Source organism: Panthera uncia, chromosome F2, assembly GCF_023721935.1.
Source record: "Panthera uncia isolate 11264 chromosome F2, Puncia_PCG_1.0, whole genome shotgun sequence".
Classification (NCBI taxonomy): domain Eukaryota; kingdom Metazoa; phylum Chordata; class Mammalia; order Carnivora; family Felidae; genus Panthera; species Panthera uncia.
In genome coordinates this window covers 70709436-70730734 of record NC_064812.1, presented here as the reverse complement: position 1 = coordinate 70730734, position 21299 = coordinate 70709436, and the positions used below count along the sequence as shown (strand labels likewise).

The following is a 21299-nucleotide window of genomic DNA, read 5'->3' as shown; positions in this document are numbered from 1 at the left end:
TAACAAACCACCACACATTAAAGCAGCTCAGAGAACACAAATTTATCTTCCACTTCTAAAGTTCTGCAGAAGTTCACGTGCGTGTCAGCATAGGTCGGAAGTCTTGACATGTTTCTCGCCAGGTTGACATCAAGGTTTCAGCAGGGCTGGGTTCCCTTCTTGAGGGTCTTGCTCCTTCAGGTTGTTGGTGGAGTATCCTTTCTTGCAGCTGTGGGCCTGAGATCTCCATACTCTTGCTGGCTGTCTGACAGCCGCTCCCAGCTTCTAGAGCCCACCACCTACCCACATTCCTGGGCCCCTCCCCCCACCCCCTCCATCTTCAAGCCCAGCAACAGCAGGCCTCCTCCTTCCAGGGTTGCATCTTTCTGACTCTTCCTGGGTCATCCCATCTCTCTGCTCTGACCGAAGCCCGTGAAGTTTCTCTGCCTGTAAAATCTTGTGTGGTTAGATTGGATCCGTCTGGATAATCCAGGATAATCTCATCTCAAAGTCTGTAATTTTAATCACATCTGCAAAGTGCCCTTTGCCACTAGAGTAACATATTCACTCTCAGTTTCTAGGGATTAGGGTGTACATTTCTTTATGTGTGGGGAGTGGCCTTATTCTGCCTACCATAGAGGGCTAAGGAGAAAATTAAATTGAAGTCAAAAGCAACATTAATACTTGACTTTGTATACACCTTTTGAAGTGGGCACGTACTAAGCAGTGCAGAGAGAACCCTTCTCATTTATGTTAATGATAGTATGCATTACTTTTTATAAAAGTAGATATACACATGTTGATTTATTTCTGATAGTGGGTCTTGAAAGGCATTGTTCCTCTGATTCCTCTTTAAAAGACCACAGTGTGATGGGAAGAATGTAAATATACAATCAGTATATTTACACATATGAGACTTTTTCTAACATAACTCATTGAATCTGAGCAGTAATATCCATGATGAACGCTCCATTTTACAGGTGAGGAAAGGGAAACTAATTGTCATATCACACAGCTAGTAACTGACTAAGCTGGAATTTGGAATTTGAACCCAGGTCTTTCTGACTCCAGACTCTGTGCTCTTTCATATCATATGTATTTCTTGATCCCACAAATGACCTCTATCAGACTTCTTTTGTTGGCTTACCAACTTCTGGGTTTATTGAGTTGCTGTGGGAGGACATAGTCCCTCGGTCCCCTTTACTAAACCAGATGCCACCTCCGCTCATACAAAACAGGGAGAAAAGGTAAAACAACCATAAAATCCTATATAAAACAAGAATAAAATCCCCTCTGTGCTCCTTACCAGCTGTATGAGCTTGGGCTACATCCTTAATCTACCTTGGTGTCCTCATCTAGAAAATGGAATGAATAAATAATATATATAATACTGACTTGAATAAGAAATAGTTACTATCTCATCTTTTTATTCTGCTCTCTGAATGTTACCATAATTTCCCCATGTGCATTGAAAAAGTATCACAAACTTGGCAGTGCTGTGTAGCGTTTGAGTAATGCTGGCATAGCAAAAATAATTGTTTTGTCTTCCATGTGCCCTAATATGTTGGTCTTTTTCTCCCCCAGATCCCTGCTTAGCTTGCTAGTTCGTGGCCAGCTGATAACTTCGAGGAGTTGACTTGAATTGTTTCTTTCCTAACTTGTGTTGGTGTTTTCTTGCACTTAGTATATTTGTTTGCATGTGTACAGACATTTTCTTACGGAAAGTTCCTTACTTTGTCGGCATTGTTTTAACAAGATCCAAAATTGTTTATCCAGATCTATTTTATTCCAGATACCTGTGTTTTTAGCAGCTTTGCTTAGTCTAGTCTACATGACCATTCAAGTCCAGTAATGACTTAGAAAGACTCTATAGAGTTTTGTTCTGGGAGGACCTGTTTGATTATAAGGAACAGAGACCTTCTCCAACTAGCTCCAGAAAAGAAGTTTTGATAATAATTTAAGGAGTGCCCATAGGAATCTAAGAAAAACTGTAAACAAGTCTTAGAGAACAGGTCACTCAGAAATGTTTTCCTCTCATGGCTTCTCTTTCAATCCTTGAGATAATTAGGGATGTGTGCTTTTTGGTTTTTGGCTTTTTAAAAATAGATTTTTTTTTTTTTAAGTTTATTTATTTTGAGAGGGAGAGTGAGTGAACATGAGCAGGGGAGGGGCAGAGAGAGAATCCCAAGCAGGCTCCAGGCCCAGTGTGGAGCTCAGCACAGTGCTTGATCCCAGGACTGTGAGATCATGACCTGGGCCAAAATCAAGAGTCAGACACTTAACCGATTGAGCCACCCAGCCGCCCTCCCCCTTTTTACTCAAATTTATTTTATTTTGAGAGACAGAGTGCGAGCAGGAGAGAGAGAGAGAATCCCAAGCAGGCTCCGCCCATGCTGTCAGTGCAGAGCCCAACTGGATCCGATCTTATGATTTGTAGGACCGTGACCTGAGCTGAAATCAAGAGTCAGACGCTTAGCCGACTGAGCCACCCAGGCACCCCGACAATCTTTTTATTATCAATTTCTGACTTTATTTCATATAGGTAACAGCGTGTAGACTATGTGCGTTGATTTTTCAGTTTTTGAGGCCAATTTTGTAGCCAGGTACTTGGTCAGTGTGTACGCATATTCCGTGTGTGCTTGAAAAGTGTATTGTGTATATTGTGGGTTCAGGGTTCCATACGTGTTCATTAGATCAGACGTGCTGTTTGTATATTCTTAATAGTTTCTTGAGTCTTGAGGTAGATGTTAACATCTAGTATGAGAATGGATTTTTTTTTTTTTTTTTTTTTTTTTTTTTTTTAAATCAAACCCAACCCCCCCCCCCCCCCCCCAGCAAATTTCACCGCTAATTTGTAAGGTGTATATGGCTCAGGTCTTTACATCTCGCTGAAGAGTTAGTTATTCTTGGTCATTAAGTTACCCTCTACTTTTTTACGTGCTGTGGGGTGTTTGTTTTGTTTTGTTTTGTTTACATACTGTTTATTTGGTAGTGTAATTTTCGGTACGCAAGTGTTTGATATTTTGAATATTTTTTCATTCATATTTGCCTAGTATGTACTTTTTCATCATTTTTCCTTTTTTCTTTGGAATCAGGGTTATTTTGTTGTTATTTTATTTTGTTTAGGAAATAAATATTACAGATACAGTTGAAGCCCCTTGTATATCCTGCACCTCCCTTTGTACCTAGATATAACCACTCTCTTGAATTTAGTGTGTATGATTTCTAAGAAGGTTTCCAAATGATTATTACATATGTGTATATGCATTTGTAAACAGTGCACAATAGTTTATGTATTTTTTCAACTTTATGTTAATGGAATTTTAGTGTACTTGCTCTCAAATGTTTTTGTTCAGCATTATTTTGAGACTTGTCTGTATTAACGTATTTTGCTCTGTTTTGTTAGTATTAATTGTTAGATTAGTTTAATTTTAATTATATTCTATTGATTTAATTTTAAATATATTCTGTTGTTTGACTATACCACAGTTTTCTCATTCTTTTCCCTTAAGGAAATTTTAGGCCGGCTTATTTGTGGTGTTATAAAAGACAGTACACTGTGTGGATTATTTTTGTGCCTGCCTCCTTGAACGCATATGCTGACGTTCTGGAGATTTACCTTATGGTGGAATTGTGGGTGCAAGGCGTGCACATCTTCTGATTTACCTGCAAATCTAAATCATTCTCCAGGATAGTTAACTCTCATTTTTGTTCTTTCAGCCCTACTAAGTTGTCTTTTTTTTTAAGGCCTGTGTTTCTTATAAAGCCCATTGCTATATTATTTTAAAAAATTCTGAGAAGCTTTTACTAGGAGAATTTAATCATTGATGGAATTTGAATTAATTTATACTATGAGGCCTCACCGTTGTTCAGTCGCATGGGCAGGGATCAAGGCGTAGATCACAGGCATGCCCATTTGCCACGGGCTTTTGGATAAGGCCGGCACTGTGTCCTGCCATGTCCCAGGGTGTCCCACATAGGAAGCAATACTGTGGTCACATTTTCCAAGCATGTATAGTGTCACCTATTCCTTATACGACAACGTAGAAAGAGTCTAATGGAAAGAGCATACCTACCACTAACTCCTATTGGTGCAAATGAACAATTAATTAAAATTCCTGAGTTTCCTGTTTGTAAAATGAGAATAGTACCTGCCGAGCGCACCCTATAGACTTGTTCACCAGTGCTGTAGGTTTTGGTTTTTGTTTTTTTCAAACTTTATAGCTGTCTTTGAAATTCACGTGGCAGTAGTTTGTTTCCTTTCATTTATTTAGTTTATATGTCAGTGTAAGTGGCGGATTCACGCTTGTTCTGCTGCCCCCAGGCCCCCCAGTGTTATTAATGTTGATGAATAGCTCCTCCTTCAGCATTTGTCGACCTTTAGCAATAATTACTATGCATCTAGGAGGCCAGTACAGTTGACCCTTGAGTGACATAAAGATTAGGGGCACCCCCCAACCCCCACTGTCAAATCCACAGGTAACTTTTGATTCCCCAGAAACTTAACTACAAATAGCGTACTGTTGACCAGAAGCCTCACCAATAATGTAAACAGCCAGTTAACACGTTTTTGTATGTTACATGTATTATACACTGTATTCTTATGATAAAGGAAGCTAAAGTAAAAATGTTATTAAGAAAACTATAAAGAGAATACATTTACAGTGCTATACTGTATTTATTGAAAAACATCCACGTATGAGTGGACTCGCACAATTCAAACCCATGTTCAAGAGTTAATTGTACTGTTATTCTAAGTCCTCTCTGGTTATTTTAGCTTAGGCAGCACTCTTGGAAACTTTCCAAGAGCCTAGTATTTGTAATTACAATATCTTGAGTAGTGCGGAGGCTCCTCTGCTTACTTGTTACCTTGGTGAAGTTCAGACCTCTTCCACTTCAGTTTTCTCATCTAGAAAAAGACAGTAGGGATGCCTGGCTAATATCTATCCCACAGGATTTTTGTGTTTGAAGTAAGAAATGTCTGCAGGTATCTTGTAAGCTGCAAAGTACTTTATTAATAGTAATCCTTACAAATAATTTTTCTTCTTCCTTTTTTTTTTTTTTAAGTTTTATTTATTTAAGTAATCTCTACACCCCAACCCCGAGATCAAGGGTCGTGCACTCCTCCAAATGAGCCAGCCAGGCACCCCTAGAGGTAATTTTTCGAATCTGTTGAGCGTCGTAAAATTAAATTAGTGGAGGAGGTCTTGGCTATAGAAAAAGCTATTCGTTGTGGTTATTTCAAACTGTAATTACTTGAGTTGAGGGAAACAGGATCACATGTTAATCTGCAAAATGGCAGTTCTTTGATCCTGAAATTTTCTTTGGATTCCATAAAGGAAAGTCCTTTCCTGTGTCCGGTAGCCTCACAGGCCACTTGAGATTGAAACAATATCAGGTAGGAGGTGCTCTTTTTCACCTCGGTTCAGGAAAGAGATATTAAGGTCTATGGTTATCTTCCACCCCAATTTCTTTTACACTCACTCTTGGTACCTGAGATACCTCTTGAATGGGTTATCTTGATTTTGAACCCCTTCAGGCAGTTTTTTTTAGATCTTCAGAAGTCTTCGCTATAAGTGAATCTGTCGATCAAAGAATATCTTTTTATCTTCTTCTTGGGCAAAGTATCGTTAGTTCAGTTTTAACCATTTCAAAGGTCAGAGGAAAAGTACACATTTCCAAAATCACGCATGCGCAAAGCTTTACGTAACTTGATATAAAAATTAATAAGTAGGGAAATGAGTTATTATAAATTAAAGCAATAATAACTGTATACATGGTGAATTGATTCACCTGTTCTTTAAGTAAAGGTATTTGTTATGCTTGTTCAATATAACCTTTGGTATAAGGTGAAGAAATTCTACCGGTTCCACAGCTAGGTGGGTTTTTAACTGGTTGAATAACTGTATCCATAAAGGGCTGCCCTTTCAGGGAGCACGCTGCCGCATTCAGTCCTGGCTTTTGTTTTTACATTTCACATTAGTAACAACTTGGATAAGATCCAATTTGGTTGAAAGAGCTAATGTGTGGATTATACCAGACAGAATCCAAAATGACCTTGACAGGCCGAATGATTGGCTAAATTTAGCAAAATGGAAATTAATGAAGGTAAAGCCTTATATTTATTTTAAAAACAACCATGCAAATACAAGATGGAAGTCAGCTGGTAAATAGCACATGTCTAAACACTTCATGTTTTATATGACTTGGTTCAGTATGACTCAGGTGAGTAATAAAGCCAACAAAGGAATAAATGTGATGCTAGGTATAATATACAGACAAGGCAGGTAATAATTCTGTCAGAACTCAACTACAATTCAGTTATGGAAACTTGTTTCAGGGGGATGTCTACACACTGAAGTGTATGCTCGGGAGGCTAATCAGGGTAGTATGATGGCTGTATCAACCATGACGTTGTAGGAACAACTGAAATAACAGAAACATTTCTTTTATCCCCCTGCCCACCGAAATAACAGAAACATTTTAACCAAAAAAAAAAGAGAAGACTTAAAGGAGAATATAATAATGACTTTTAAATACTTGGGTGACTGTCAAATAAGAGCGACTTAAACCTATCCTTTTTGGCTTTTCATGGGCAGAACCAGGACAGTTAGTTTTTTTTGTTTAAGTATTTACTTATTTTGAGAGAAAGAGTGTGCACGTGAGTAGGGGAGAGGCAGGCAGCAAGGGAGAGACAGAGAATCCCAAGCAGGCTCTGCACTGTCAGAGCAGAGCCCAGTGTGGGGCTGGAACTCATGAACTGTGAGATCATGACCTGAGCCAAAATCAACAGTCGAATGTTTGACTGAGCCACCCATGTGCCCCGAGGACCATTAGTAAAAGAGATAGATTTGGACTCCCTATGAAATGGAAAAGAGTGGGATGCTTGGCTGGCTCAGCTGGAAGGACATGTGACTCTTGATCTCGGGGTCATGAATTCATGCCCCACATTAGGTGTAGGGATTACTAAAACATTTTTTTAAAATAAAATAAAACAAAACAAAAAAGAAATGGAAAGAGTTTGTTAAGTCCTGAGTTGGTTTGTTACTGGAGTTGTTCAAACAGAGGTTTGATTAACACGTATTAAGGCTTGGAAGATGGAATTTATGCAGAGTAGAGAATTAGATTTGTTTTTGTTGTTAAAGAAATTTAAGATACTGTTTAGGCAGTTCTTGTGCTGGAATTAGAAGAATGAACAAAACTATTCCACCCTACAGGGGAACCAATTTGCCATAATAATTACAAGACAGTGGCATAGCAATAGGTACAGAGTACTGACGGAACATGGAGAGGATTCATTCTAACTGGAATGAATGGCTCGTAACAGACTCAGACTTCCAGCAAACGTTTATTGAGCACCAGCTGTATGCCGAGTGCTGTGTAATGGCTTTCCATGTACTCACAGTAATCCTAGGTTCCTGTGACTTTGTTTTACAAATGATATATCAGGTATGATACCAGCAGACATGATCTCATTTATTTCAGTAATCCCCCCCCACCTAACAATCCTGTAGAATCTGTGCTTTTGCCCCTACTTCATATTTGTTTATGTGGAAAACAGAGAATTGAGCTGAGCTCCTCAGGCTTTTACTTTGCCAGGAAGGTTATACAGAGTGTGGCAGGATAGGGGTTTTGTCGGGATTTTGTGGGGGCTTAAAACTAAAGGAATCTGGGGCCATACTGTGAAGAGCATTGTGTGGCAGACTTTAATAAAGAGCTAGTTTATCCTCTGGATAGCTTCAAAGAACCCTCCTTCCCCATCTCTAAATGGGATAAGACTTTTTTTTAATGTTTATTTTTGAGAGAATGTGAGTGGGGGGACAGGCAGAGAGAGAGCGGGACAGATGATCTGAAGCCGGCTCTGTGCTGACAGCAGCAAGTATATGGGATAAATTTTTACCCTTAACTCAGATTTCTGACAGTAATTAGTGATCCCTTTCCAACTTCTAATCTTCTTTTCTTTCTTGGCCTTTTTTCCTCCATTCTTTCTGGCTTCAAATTTCCTTTCTTGGAGAATTTACCTTAGAAGTGAAAACACTGGGACAGCCGGGTGGCTCAGTCAGTTGAGCTTCCTACTCACGGTTCTTGAGATCAAGCCCCACATAGGGCTCACTGCTGCTGTCAGCTTGTCAGCACAGACAAAGCACAGCTTGTCAGCCTGCTTTGGATCCTCTGTTCCCCTCTCTGCCCCTCCCCCACTTGCACTCTTCCAAAAATAAATAAATACTAAAAAAGAAAGAAGTGAAAAAACTGGGGCACCTGGGTGGCTCAGTTAGTTGAGCATCTGGTTCTTGGATTTTTGACTCCGGTCACGATCCCAGGGTCATGGAATTGAGCCCCATGTCAGACTCCACGCTGAGCAAGGAGCCTGCTTAAGATTCTCTCTCCCTCTGCCCCCTGAGCACATGTGCTCGCTCTCTCTCTCTCTCTCTCTCTCTCTGTCTCTCTCTCTAAAATTAAAGAAAAAAAAAGGGGGAAAGACCATGTTGGATTTGAGCAGGAGTATGTGAATTTTCAGGCTTAGCTATAAGTAAGTCTGATTAAAAAGTACTACTGATTAGTATTCTTTTGTGGCTTTTAGGAGTTAAAAAAGGAAATCTAAATCTTTTTCACAGCACATTATTTTACTCACAGGCTCTCCTGTAATTTTCTCCACAGACCAACATTTAATGTAACTATTTTTGGTTACGCAAGAAGTTTTGCTAGTTATTTAAAAGCCGCGTCAGTATGGAGATCTTAAATGAGGCTGGTAAAAGTATTGCTTATATAGTGTTTGATGCTAAAGTAGGTCCTTTGAAACACTTATGCATGTATTTTAATGATGGAAGTGATAAATGTTCATGATGAAAAATGAAAATTAAATACTGCCTTATGTAAGTATGGTAAACAATGGTAAACAATGGTTTTGTGTATCCTTGCAGAAATTTTCTGTACATCTGTAAGCTTGCGTGTGTATATGTGTCCCTATTTTACCAATAGGATTGTATAATTAGTACTGTTCTACACCTTTATTTTTTCTTTTCTTGTTGATACGTCTTAGGTGTCTTAACATATCATCACATGTAAATCTGTCTCATTCTTTCTAAACACTTGCATAGCTGAACCATGATTTATTCAGTTCCTCATTCTGTTTTTCCTGCAAACAGCAGAAACCTACCATGGTTGATTTAAGCAGAAGATTTTATTAGAAAGATTGAATGTTCATAGAATTGATAGGAGAGCAATAGAATGAAGCTTGAAAATGGCAAAACCAAGGAAGGCAAAACATAGCCAAATTCCTGCTTTCAGTATAGGTTGCTAAAGAAGATGCTGGATATGTGTCAGCGTATATCTCCTCTCCACTGTAGGCACCACAGATTCTCTCTTTATAGTGTCTGCTATTGGAGCCCGCCTTCGAGTCCAGATTCTGGACAAGAGCATCTGACCGGCTGAGTCTGGGTCACATGTCTGTGCCCTGGCTACTGGGGAGTTCAAAGAAAGGTACTCTGATGCTGGGTTGCCAGAAGTAAATGTTCACTTACACCTGTTGCTGAATATTGTTAATACACAGCATAACACAATTGTGGGTTTTTGTAAGAAGTAAAATTTGTGGCTGACTAGGATTTATATTTGTATTTTGATAGATACTGCCAAATCACTTTTCACTAAAAATACGGACTTAGAATATCTAATTTTGAGCTTGATAAATATTTTGTATACTTAAATTCAGCAGGCTAATCTCAGCATTGTCTGTGTTGACTGGTGCCTAGTCTATGTTTAGGAATGTAGCAGTTTGATTTAGTTACTGTTACCATGTACTTCGTGGGCTCTTGCCAATATAATGTAGAAACTGCATGAAATAGGTTTTGTTTTGTTTGTTTTTTTGCTTAGAGCCTTGAACTTTGATCTCATTTGTATCAGAGTGTACTATTTAGAGACCACAGACAGTAAATTTATTGAGTAATAATTATAGTGTATATTTATATCCCTAAACATCTTCTTCCGTAACATCATGGAAAAATGTTCTCTGCAAGCTGCTTCATTGAAATGTGTTCTTGAGATGCTGCAGTTCTTATTTGGAATCTTTGCTCATGAAAGGATTAGGAAAATAGTCAGATTAAAGTGTAATATACCTGATATATTGACGGAAACATTGTTGGGGTCAAGTCAGTGTCAAGGAGATAGTATTCATTTTTTTAAAACCTTCTTCACTAAATTTCTGCCCTGTCAGAGTCACTTAGTTATAGAATATTGTCTTCTTCCACTTAGTATTACTACTAATAATACCCGGAAAGTGAGATAACATTATTTTTAGTTAGGAAGGGTATCGGTTGTGAGGTATCTGAGAAGAACAAAATGAGGAGGTTGGATGGCATAGTGGAAAAATACGATTTCGAATCAGAAAACCCGATTTGGAGTTTCAATTCTGCCTCTTACTTGAGGCATATCACTTAAACCTCAGTTTCTTCATCTTCAAAATGAGGTTATCATTTCTTCCCTGACTGACTTCATAGGCTTACTGTTATGATCAAATAAGATTGTGTGTGAGGAGGGAGCCTGTTTTCACTTTCAGACTGTCAAAAACCATGCAGATATTTTAAACAAGGCAGAAGCATATGAGCATATCTTGAGTACAGAAGCCCATAGATGGAATAAAATCGGAAGGAAGGGTGTCTGCATTGAAGTGGGTCCATTGGGTATTTGACAGGTAGCGGGAGCCCAGTTGTTCTAAGCTGGGTAATTACCAAAGCTGCTAAGTGTAAAGCAGGCTAACCATGTTTTGAACTTTACCTGTACCGTGGGGAAACATCTCCAGCATTTTCAGTTAAACCGACCACGTAGGGGCTGCAGATTAGTTATCGCTGGAAAACTAAACTGAAGACAATTAGACACTGAAAGCAGTATTTTAGTTGGTTATATCTAGGGCAACGGTTCTCAGACTTCAGTGCACATCAACATCACTGGGACAGTTTGGTAAGACATAGATTGCGGGGCTCTGCCTCACAGGTTCTGATTCTGGAAGGCTGGGGTGGGGCTGATCGTTTGCATTCCAACAAGTTTCCGAGTAATAGCTGAAGCTTCTGGTCTGAGGACCATACGTTGAGAATCCCTGCTTTAGAGAAACCGTATAATTTATCATCCAAATGGATTCAGAATTTGTCAGGAAAACAACTGAGCCTTCCCCTGGCAAAGCAGGGATGGGGGTCATCCTAATTTCATTTAATGGAAAAATCTTTTTACAAAGAGGTTTCTGTAATAGAATCATCACCTGGTAGATGACTCGTGAGACCTAAATTGTATTTATTTATTTGCATAGGTGTTTGTTTTTGTAAGTCACAGTAATAGGTACATATTTGATTGCAACCCAGGGTTCAGATGTACGTGTAAGTGCATCTGTCTCTCTTAAAAAAAAAAAAAAAAAGAATAAGAGCACACGTGTGTGTGTGTGTGTGTGTGTGTGTGTGTGTGCGCGCGCGCATGGGAGGGGCAGAGGGAGAGGGAGAGAGAGAATCCTAAAGCAGGCTCTACACCCAGTGGGAGCCAACACGGGCTCAATCTCACAATCATGACCCAAGCTGATGTCAAGAGTCGGATGCTTAACTGACTGAGCCACCCAGATACCCCAATGCATACATCCCTTTAAAACAGATGTTTCCAAACAGTACTTACCCTTGTACAGTACATACGGTCTAATATTTGCTCTTTTCTAGTTCTTTTTTTTATGCTCGTTGTGATCCACTAAATTGATTTCATGACCTAACTGGCTATAGCCTGCTGTTTACAAAACAGAGCACAGAGGACCTCTAGGATTCTGGCAAATTGTGACACTCTTAAGATTCTGAGAGGTAGTTATACTTCAGTTTTCTTCATTCTGATTCTTCTCAAACACTCTAGCCATTTTCCACCATTAAAATGAGTGGGGGAAGGTCCCAGGAGTTGGAAGAAAAGAAAGGTATGCCATTTTTACCACATTATGCTGTCTTACTTGCTATTAGATTTAATGTTTTATTTGTTCCCCATGGAAATTAGCAGATGCTCCAATTTGTTTTACAGTTTTTTAAAATTTAAATTGCATCTGGTTTTGTATTTTTTTTTTTTTTTGCATTCTCCCTAAAAAAGACAAACTAGGCCTTTCCTAAGAAAATCTAAACTTGGTTTATATTCAGAAACCCTCAACTTCACCGGATTAAATTTGGTTTGTCTTAATGAAGGTTCTGTTAACCATACTGGTTGGATCAGTCATACTCCAACTAGGAGACTGAGACCGCATAGGAATTTGAGTAGGGAAAGTCTGATGTAAAGAATCATTAACTATACCGTGGGATTAGAGTAACAGGGAGTTGGCTACGAGGTAAAGAGATTTCCGATGAATACAGTCGCAGCAGACAGAGGCACATCCTCCAAGCGTGGAAGGAAGGAGCCAATCTGGAGTCCAGACCTCTTTGGAGGGGCATGGCCGAGGCCCACTGGGTGGCAGAGAATTTCACCCACGGGCCATGATGGATTAGAAAGGTGCCATCAGTCCGTGTGCTGTTGGGAAGCATTCCATGGGGAGGAGCTGTGCTGGGACCTTCAGGGAAAGCAGCCTGAAGGAACACTAGGGAAGGTTGGCCTAGGAGAGCTACGGAGTGCTGCCTTCTGCCGACGACACTTGCTGTCACGCCAGCTGGCAAGGGAGAGATGTTCTGGCCTCTCCAGCAGGCAGTGAAGGTTTGGAGCTAGGAGGCGCTTGATTGATAACTTGTGTACACACTAAAAAGCTGAACTTTTCAAAGGAAAATTACACTGAGGTTGGCAGATGATAATCAGAGAGGGGATTCTAATTCAGCACAGTAAGGTTTTCATTCTCTAGCATCTCTTCCCTGAAAAATCCAGTGTCGAGTAAAAAGCTTTTATTTATTATTAGCAAATTATTTTCTGAGAAATCGTTGTTGTTGTTGTTTTAATGTAGACTACTAGAGTTTGTCATTACATAGAAAAGGCTAGTCTCACCGTGTGACCTTTTCAGTGAGCAGGCAGTACATGAATGCCACATGCACTAAGCAAGCGTCTGTCTTCTAGGCCGGGCCACAGTGCAAGGTGGTTTTCAAAACACAAAGCGGTGAATTTCTTCCTGAGGGAGGAAAGTAGATGTGTAAATTAATAATAAAAGTGTAAGGGGATAAGTGCTTACTAAAGCATTATGTAGAGTACTATGCCTCAGCATGGGATAAAGTGTCAACCTGCCTTTCAGTGCTGGGGAAGGGAAAAGAAGCACAGACTCGTGATCTGTGTGCTCTCTCTTCCATTCCTCAAAATAACCTTACGGGTAAGGTAAGTGGTATGGTTGCCATTATACAGACGAGCAAACAGGGCCTGGAGACCTGAAACAGCTTTTCCTCCCAGGGTCCTGCACAGGATCCAGATCTAGTCCGGTACATTTGTTCTCTCTTAAACTGGCGGTGTACTTTGAAATGCAAAAGGCTATTATTATAGTAAAAGTTTCCAAATGTAAAGCACGGGACCAGATTCTACTGTGAAGGATTTAAAAGTGAATTAGGTATGTCCTGGCCCTTAAGGAGTCTATAGTCTAGCAGTGCTGATAGAATGTGACAAGGGCTCTGACGGAGTACTGGGAAAAGCTTGGAATTTTCATAAAGAAGTTCCAGAACCCAGAATGCCGGTTCTTCTTGGAAACCTCAGAGTAAGATGGCATTTCAGGAAAAAAAATTGAGCATTGAAAGAAAAGAAAAAAAAAGGATAGTGTTCAAGCTGGTTCTTGAAAAGTGGGTAGGGTTTATTTAGACAAGTAGAAATGGTAAATAATCAGAATGTACAAATAGGAAAAAACCAAGTTAGTGGTCCTTTATTGTACATCTGTTAAGTGCCACGCCTTATATGTTCTTCAGTATAAACCATCCGGTTTATTATTTTTTATTTTTTAGTGTGTATTTATTTTTGAGAGAGAGACATAGTGCGATCAGGGGAGGGGCAGAGAGAGAGGGAGATACAGGGTCTGAAGCAGGCTCCAAGCTGACAGCACAGAGCCCCATGTGGGAGGGGCTTGAACTCTTGAACCATGAGATCATGACCTGAGCCAAAGTCAGATGCTTAACCGATTGAGCTACCCAGCTGCCCCTAAACCATCCAGTTTAACTGTAGTATAGTCCCATGTCAAATAGTTACTGGAAATAAGATTTTCGGAAAGATAAATTCATTACACATGTTGGACCTAAATCGTGATAGAGTATGGTTGAATTTGAACTTTATTCTGTAGACAGTAGAATAGGTGGAAGTTTTTAAAAGAAAAGAATACCAGACTAGAATTATGATTACATTAGAAACTAAAGGGGAGCCTGGCCGGCTCAGTCGGTTAGGTGTCCCACTTTGGCTCAGGTAATGATCTCATGGTCTGTGAGTTTGAGCCACACATCGGGCTCTGTGTTGACAGTTCAGAGCCTGGAGCCTGCTTCAGATTCTGTGTTTCCCTCTCTCTCTGCCCTCCCCCACCCACACTCTGTCTCTGTCTCTGTCTCTCTCTCAAAAGTAAATAAACAATAAAAAAATTTAGTTAAAGAAAGATACTAAATACACACACGTGTATATATTCATATTGTAGTACAGTGGCAGAGACATACTGGATGTTAAATGTAATCCCTTCCTTCCTTCTTTTCTCATTCATCCCTGGTGCAGTCATACATAGGACAGATTAGGAAGCTGGAGTATAGTTAGATGATTATTATGGTGGTCCAGGTAGGGGGTAATGAAGGCCTTATCTAAGGCAGTGATAGTGAAAATGAAGTAGTTACTGATGAGAGTTGTAATTAACAGGATTTAGGAAAGAATGTTGCATGGAGTGAAAAATTAAAGGGGTGCCTGGTTGGCTCAGTTGGTTAAGCGTCTGTCTGTTTCTTGGTTTTGGCTCAGGTCTCACAGTTTTGTGAGCTCAAGCCCCACATCGGGCTCTGCATTAGCAGTGCAGAGCCTGCTTGGGATTATCTCTCCCTCTTTCTCTGCCCCTCCCCCACTCATACTGTCTCTCTCAAAAATAAATAAACTTAAAAAAAGAAGCAAAAACTAAAGATGAAGGTAATTTTCAGGTACTTTTCTATTTCAGAAGAGTATGTCAGATACAGGCTCTTTTTTAATTTATTTTTTGAATGTAAAAGTAATAAATACAATGGTAATGTTAAAGCATTATGAAAGGGCAGAAGATTGGCTAGGAGCAGTGAGACGTGGTGGTGAAAGATGACAACATACAAAGAGAAACAGATCAGTAGTTACAGTTTTGGTAAGATCCACTCCCCAAGGGGTGGTCTAAGCGTAGTGATGTCCTTCCAAAGAGTATAGAATGGAAAGAGAAGGAAACAGAGTTACTTCACAGTGGAGAAACCTGTCAGACTACCTCAGGCAGGTGATCAGGAATAATCAGTCATGTTGATGGTATGTACCCTTGTTATGATAGTAGGTACCTTTGTAGAGGTGAGAAACTACTCTTATCTCTGTGGTCTTCCTCCCAAACATCAGTAACTTGAGTCAGTCATGGGGGGAAAAGTCAGACAGATTCCAGTTGAGGGACATTCTACGGCACCCTAACCAGTCCTGCTAAAAATTGTCAGGGTCAAAAAACAGGAAAGTCTGAGAAACCGTCATAGCCAAGAAGAGCCTAAGGAAACATCATCGCCAAATGTTAACATGGTGTCCTTGATGAGATCCTGAGTCAGAAAAGGACATTAGGTGAAAACTAAGGGGGAGAAAAAAATCGATACAATGGGAGAGGCCAAAAGCAAAGAGGTTTCATAAAGAATGCAGAGTAAGGGGTAAGCTATCAAGTTAAGGCTTCTCTACTCACTGTTAGGTGTCCGTTGTGGGTCCTCAGCAAAGAGTAGCTGAGTAAGGAGTAGGGTTGGTGCTCTTCCTAAGCCTGTTTTTTAAAATGAGTTTTGCCCTCCGTGAGGCCTGACTTCTTCACCTCTTGGTCTTGAGCTCAGGTCCAGATGTGGTTTCCTAGAGTCCATGCCATGCCCAAGGTGAGTGAGATCATCACAGAAGGCCATTAGTGTTCTTCTTTTCCAGCATTTACAACAGAGCATCTAGTTTTTTCTTCTGAAACCAGACAATTACATTGATTATTTTATACACACGGCCAGAAAGTCTCCATACTTTAAAATCCGAAGAATACCTAACTCACTTTGTGAAGGGAAGTTATTAAGTATTACGGAAGCTCCCTAGGGGTTAAGGCACTTGAGTTAAGTTGTAAAGATAAGTAACCATTAGCTAAATGGAAAAAAATCACTGAGTATTTGGGGAAAGAACACTTAAAGTATGCTAAATAAATATGTGCAGATGGCCGGATGTGTGAGAAATACTGACATGATCTGCTCTACTCATATTCATGGTTTTGGTCGCATCCCAGAAGTGTTTAAAGTACTCGAAGTACTCTAATATTGTAAACCAGAGGTACAGAAGTAGTGGCAGATGATTTGCTCCAGGGGAAAGAGGGCTGTATCCCCACAACTTCCTATTTCCTTTTCACTTGATTGATTCTTCAGCAACTCTTTCAGCCTTGTCGTCAGCCTACTTGTTTCTGTACCTCCCATTTTCAGGGGAAAGATATCCTGTGTTTTGAAAGCTACATCCTCTTGGAAACTTTGTCTAATTTCTCTGTTTGTATTCATTTATTTTTACCAGTGCCTGGAATATAAGTACTCCGTAAATATTTTTTGAGTGGCCATCTCTCACCTTTCCTCCTAGCCTTCACTGATAGATTTGTGACCTAAGTGCTCTGTAGGCCCTGTTTCCCCTTCCCTTAACTGCTCTTACGATTTCTGGTGTTTGAGGCACTTCACTGATTACGGTAGACATTATTACAGGTGGAGTCAACACACCTGGAAGACTAACAACACAAAAGTCCCAGGAGGAGGAGAGGAAAGAACGATGACTCCGGAGAAGCGGGTTGCTTTCCTAGGGCTGCCGTAACTAATGCCCCCGAACTTGCCTTCGGACCTCAAACAACAAAACTCGCTTACAGTTCTGGGGGCCGGAAGTGCAGAGTCCAGGTATCTTCAGGGCCGCTGTGCCTCTGAAGGCTCCAGGGAAACTTCGCCCGTGTCTCCTGTAGCTCCCGGTGGCTCCGGGTGTCCTTTGGCTTGTGACAGCGCAGCTCCGGTCCCTGTCTCCGTCTTCACATAGCCTGTCACCTGTGTGTGTATGTTTGCCTCCCCCTGCCTTTCTCTTGTAAGCACACTTGTCATTGGGTTCAGGCCCCAGCCCAAATCCAGGCTGACATGATCTCAGAATCCCCGATTACATCCGCAGAGATCCTTTTCCTAAACAAGGTCACATTCACAGGTTCTAGGGGTTAGCCCTTGGACATCTCTCTTTGGGGGCCACTCTTCAGCCTGTTACAATAAGGGGCCGGATCAGTACCTAATGGAAGTGGTCGAGGGGATTGCTGTCTTAGTTGTGAGGCGGGGACAGTGTGTGGAAAACCGGTAGCATAAGAGTGACTCTGAATTCATTTTACTTGAAAGAAAGTTAGAGATTATGGATGTTTTCTTCACTTAATTGTAGAAAATAGGTTTTTAAAATTTTGAACTCGAGATCAGGTAGATTTGGTTGGAGATTTGCTCCTCAGCCGTATTCATCTGAAAGAATTCTCAGCTTAACATTTTTATTAACTTGTGAATTTGCAAAATTTGAAGTTTCCACATTTAAGCTTTATGGTATGCTTTTGAAGTAGGAATACTATATTTTTATTTTCTTTTTCCCATTTTACAGATGTGGAAATGGAGCTCAGTTTCTCTATCTAATTTGTCCAAGGTCACAGGTTATAAAATGATACAGACGATTTGAACACTGGTGTTTCAACTGTAGAGCTTGTGTTCTTTCTAATATACCATGCTGAGTTTATTAGTTTTCTGTTTAAAAAGAGCAGACTTTATTGTTTTTTCATGTTTCTCAATTTGGAATGTTGTGCAGAGAAGAATACAGTTTTCTGTTTGCAAAAGAAGCTACGAATATTTCAGCCAGTTCACCACATCTCTGAATGATCTGTGTCAGAGGTCTGTCAGTTTTTTGGTATGACTTTAAAACGTACAGTTCTCTAAAAGAAAAAAAAAGATCAGTGAAAGTAGAAGCTGGTTGTTTGAAAAGGTCAACAAAATTGGGGTTCGCCTGTGGGGCTCAGTCAATTAAGCGTTCAAACACTTGATTTCAGTTCAGGTCATGATCTCATGGTTCATGGGTTTGAGCCCTGCTTCAGGCTCCTTGCTGTCAGCTCGAAGCCTGGCTTGGGATTCTCTGTCCCTCTCTCTCTGCCCTTCCCCACTCGCATTCTTTCTTTCTCTCTCTCTCTCTCTCTCTCTCTCTGTCTCTGTCTCTGTCTCTGTCTCTCAAAATAAATGAATAAATTTTAAGAACATCAACAAAATTGATAAACCTTTAGCCAGACTCATCAAAAAGAAAAAAAGAGCAGACTCAAAATCAGAAAAATAAAATACATAGTTCTTCAGTGAGTTACTTTTAGTCATGAGATAGGTCCTTCATTCATGGAACTTTTGTTAAATTTTGTTACATCTACAAGTGTAATAGATATAAATAGGCAACCATGATTTCAGAATGATAGTTGGACAAAAGTGGTTAGGAATTGGTTCTGGTACTTTTCAAGTTTTACTTTTTTTAATTTTAAGTTAAAAAAAATTTAAATGTTTATTTTTGAGAGAGAGAGAGAGAGAGAGAGAGAGAGAGAGTGTGCACCAGCAGGGGAGGAGCAAAGAGAGAAAGGGACAGAGGATCTGAATTCTGACAGCAGTGAGCCTGATGTGGGGCTCGAACTCACAAACTCTGAGATCATGACCTGAGTCGAAGTCAGACACTCAACTGACTGAGCCACCCAGGCGCCCCTTAAATTTTTTAATTTTTATTTTAAAATAAACTGTGTGCCGTATGATTTTAAAAACAGAGCCATTATCAGTTTTTTAAAATTATCTTGAAATTGGTGAGGTCAATTGACGACTAAGAAAATAAATCTCAGTAGAACACCTGGCACTAGGGCCATTGTTTCTTGTGGAGGACACATGGCCTAAAACTCGCTAGGGGGCTTATTAACTTGACTTTGGGGTCCATCCAAAGAATTCCTGAATCAGAATCTCTAGGGTGAGGCTTTAGGAATGCAGTTTAATGAGTATTGCTTGTATTTATTTGGCATTCATGTGGGACTTAGGTACTCAGTCCTCACCACAATACTGTCCTACTCATGATGGTGACTTGGACCCAAAGTAAAAGAAAAAGTTAAGGTGACTTCATGGTAGGAACTCTGACAGTGGCATTAAGTACACTAATTTGTATTAATCAAAGAGTGAGTAGCGCAAGCAGTCTTCAGAAAGAACAAGGCTGGAGGCATCATGCTGTCTGATTTCAAACTATATTACAAAGCCGTAGTAATCAAAACAGTGGAGTCTTGGCATAAAAACAGACACGAGGGTCCATAGAACAGAATAGAGAGCCCAGAAATAAACCACACATGTATGGTCAACTCATTTATGACAAAAGAGCCAAGAATATACAGTGGGGAAAGGGCAGTCAGTCGCTTTAATAAAAGATGTTAGGAAAACTGGACAGCGACATACAAAAGCATGAAACTGGACCACTGTCTCACGTCATACACAAAAATTAACTCAAGTGGATTAAGGACTTGAATGTCCTGAAACCATAACACTTCTAGAAAAAAACATACGCCATAAGCTCCTTGGCACTGGTCTTGGAGATGACTTTTGGATCTGACATCAAAAGCAAAGGCAACAAAAGCAAAAGTAAACAAGCAGGACCCTGAAACTACAAAGCTTCTACATGGCAAAAACACCACAGAGGTTAGAGGTTCATCCAAGGCCACCCACGTAGTGCTTGTAACCACTGCATGATGCTGACAGCTCAGTCCAAACCTCTGGGGGTGGGGCCCAATATGGATTTGGGGATTTTTTGGTAAAGATCAAAAACTTCTAATGGATAGAGAGCGATTGGGAATGGAAGCTACTTCACATAGAATGGCCAGAGAAGGCATCTGTGGCGAGAAACCAGCCGTGGGAGTCTGTCTGCATGGAGAGGCAGAGAAGAGGACGCAGGAAGGCCTCTCAGGTTCCAGGTATAGAATGAAAACCAGTAGTAGTTGGATTTGGAGGGGCCGCTTTTACGTTTGCTTGGTTTCTGTTTAATTCTGTTACAAAACAAACATGCTTTTATAAAACGGCGTATCTTTTTGCTGGTCCCTCTCTTTCTGTGGCTTTAAATACCATCTTAAAGGGGCGCCTGGGTGGTTCAGTTGGTTGGGCGACCGACTTCGGCTCAGGTCATGATCTCACGGTTTGTGAGTTCGAGCCCCGCGTCAGGTTCTGTGCTCATAGCTCAGAGCCTGGAGCCTGCTTTGGATTCTGTGTTTCTCCCTCTCTCTGTCCCCTCCCCTGCTCACACTCTGTGCCTCTCTGTCTCTCAATAATAAACATTTAAAAAAATAAATAAATAATAAAAAAAATAAATACCATCTTATGCTGACAGTTCTAATTTATATCTCCGACCTCAACATCTTCCCTGTAGTCTAAACTTACATGCCAAACTCCTATATTCTATTGCCTGTTCACCCCAACTCGAGATAACTGGACTGGATTTGATGATCTTTCCTGAGAATTTTCCCCATCTCACGGATTCTCCCATTGATCAGGCAGAAACATTGGAGCTGTGCTTCCTGCTTTTCTCCTTCTCTCAAAACCCACATCCACACGACCAACAGATTATCCTGGCTCTGCTTCAAACCGGGGATAGAATTCAGTCACTTCAGACCCCTCATTGCTGCTGCCCTGGTCCAAGACACCATTCCTTGCCTGACTGAGGAAAGCCGCCTTAACCAGTCTCTCTGCTTCTGCTCTCGTCTGCTTGTGCTCGCAGGTTATTCTCACTGCAGCAGCCAGAACGATTATTTTAGAATTTACTTCCAATTCCGTCACTCCTTTGCTCAAGACCCTCCAGTGAGTCGGCCATTTTATCACGAGTAAATGTTAAAAGTCCTGTGGGGTCTGTGTGACCAGGCCCCTATGATGCCTGCAACCTCTGCTCTTAGGGACGGGACTCTCCCCTGCCTTCTGAGCTGCAGCCATATTTGGCCTCATCGCAGTTTCTCCCACACATCCCACGGACAGCGTTTCCTCTAGCCGTTTCCTTAGCCTAAAGTGTTCTCTCAGTAATCCACCTGCCTGCTTCCTCCTCTCCTCAAGTTGTTACTTAAACCTCACCTTCTCAGTGAGCAGCCACCTCATTTAAACACCACACTCTTTTTCCTTCCCCCCAGCATTGCGTATCTTTGCTTTTTT

General features: G+C 40.6%; 1 protein-coding gene across 4 annotated transcripts in view; it reads left to right on the top strand.

Annotated features, from left to right (window-relative positions):
- Positions 1 to 21299, top strand: part of RAB2A (RAB2A, member RAS oncogene family) — an 85863-nt gene that overhangs the window by 6482 nt on the left and 58082 nt on the right. The window contains exon 1 of one of the 4 annotated variants that reach the window (XM_049633372.1): positions 11437 to 11911. The exons of 2 other annotated variants lie outside the window; for them this stretch is intronic. In XM_049633372.1, the coding sequence (XP_049489329.1) occupies positions 11872 to 11911 (40 nt within the window). In that variant the 5' untranslated portion in view covers positions 11437 to 11871. Of the gene's footprint in view, positions 1 to 11436; positions 11912 to 21299 lie in introns of those variants that run through there. One more of the 4 variants, XM_049633374.1, reaches the window with a different exon arrangement.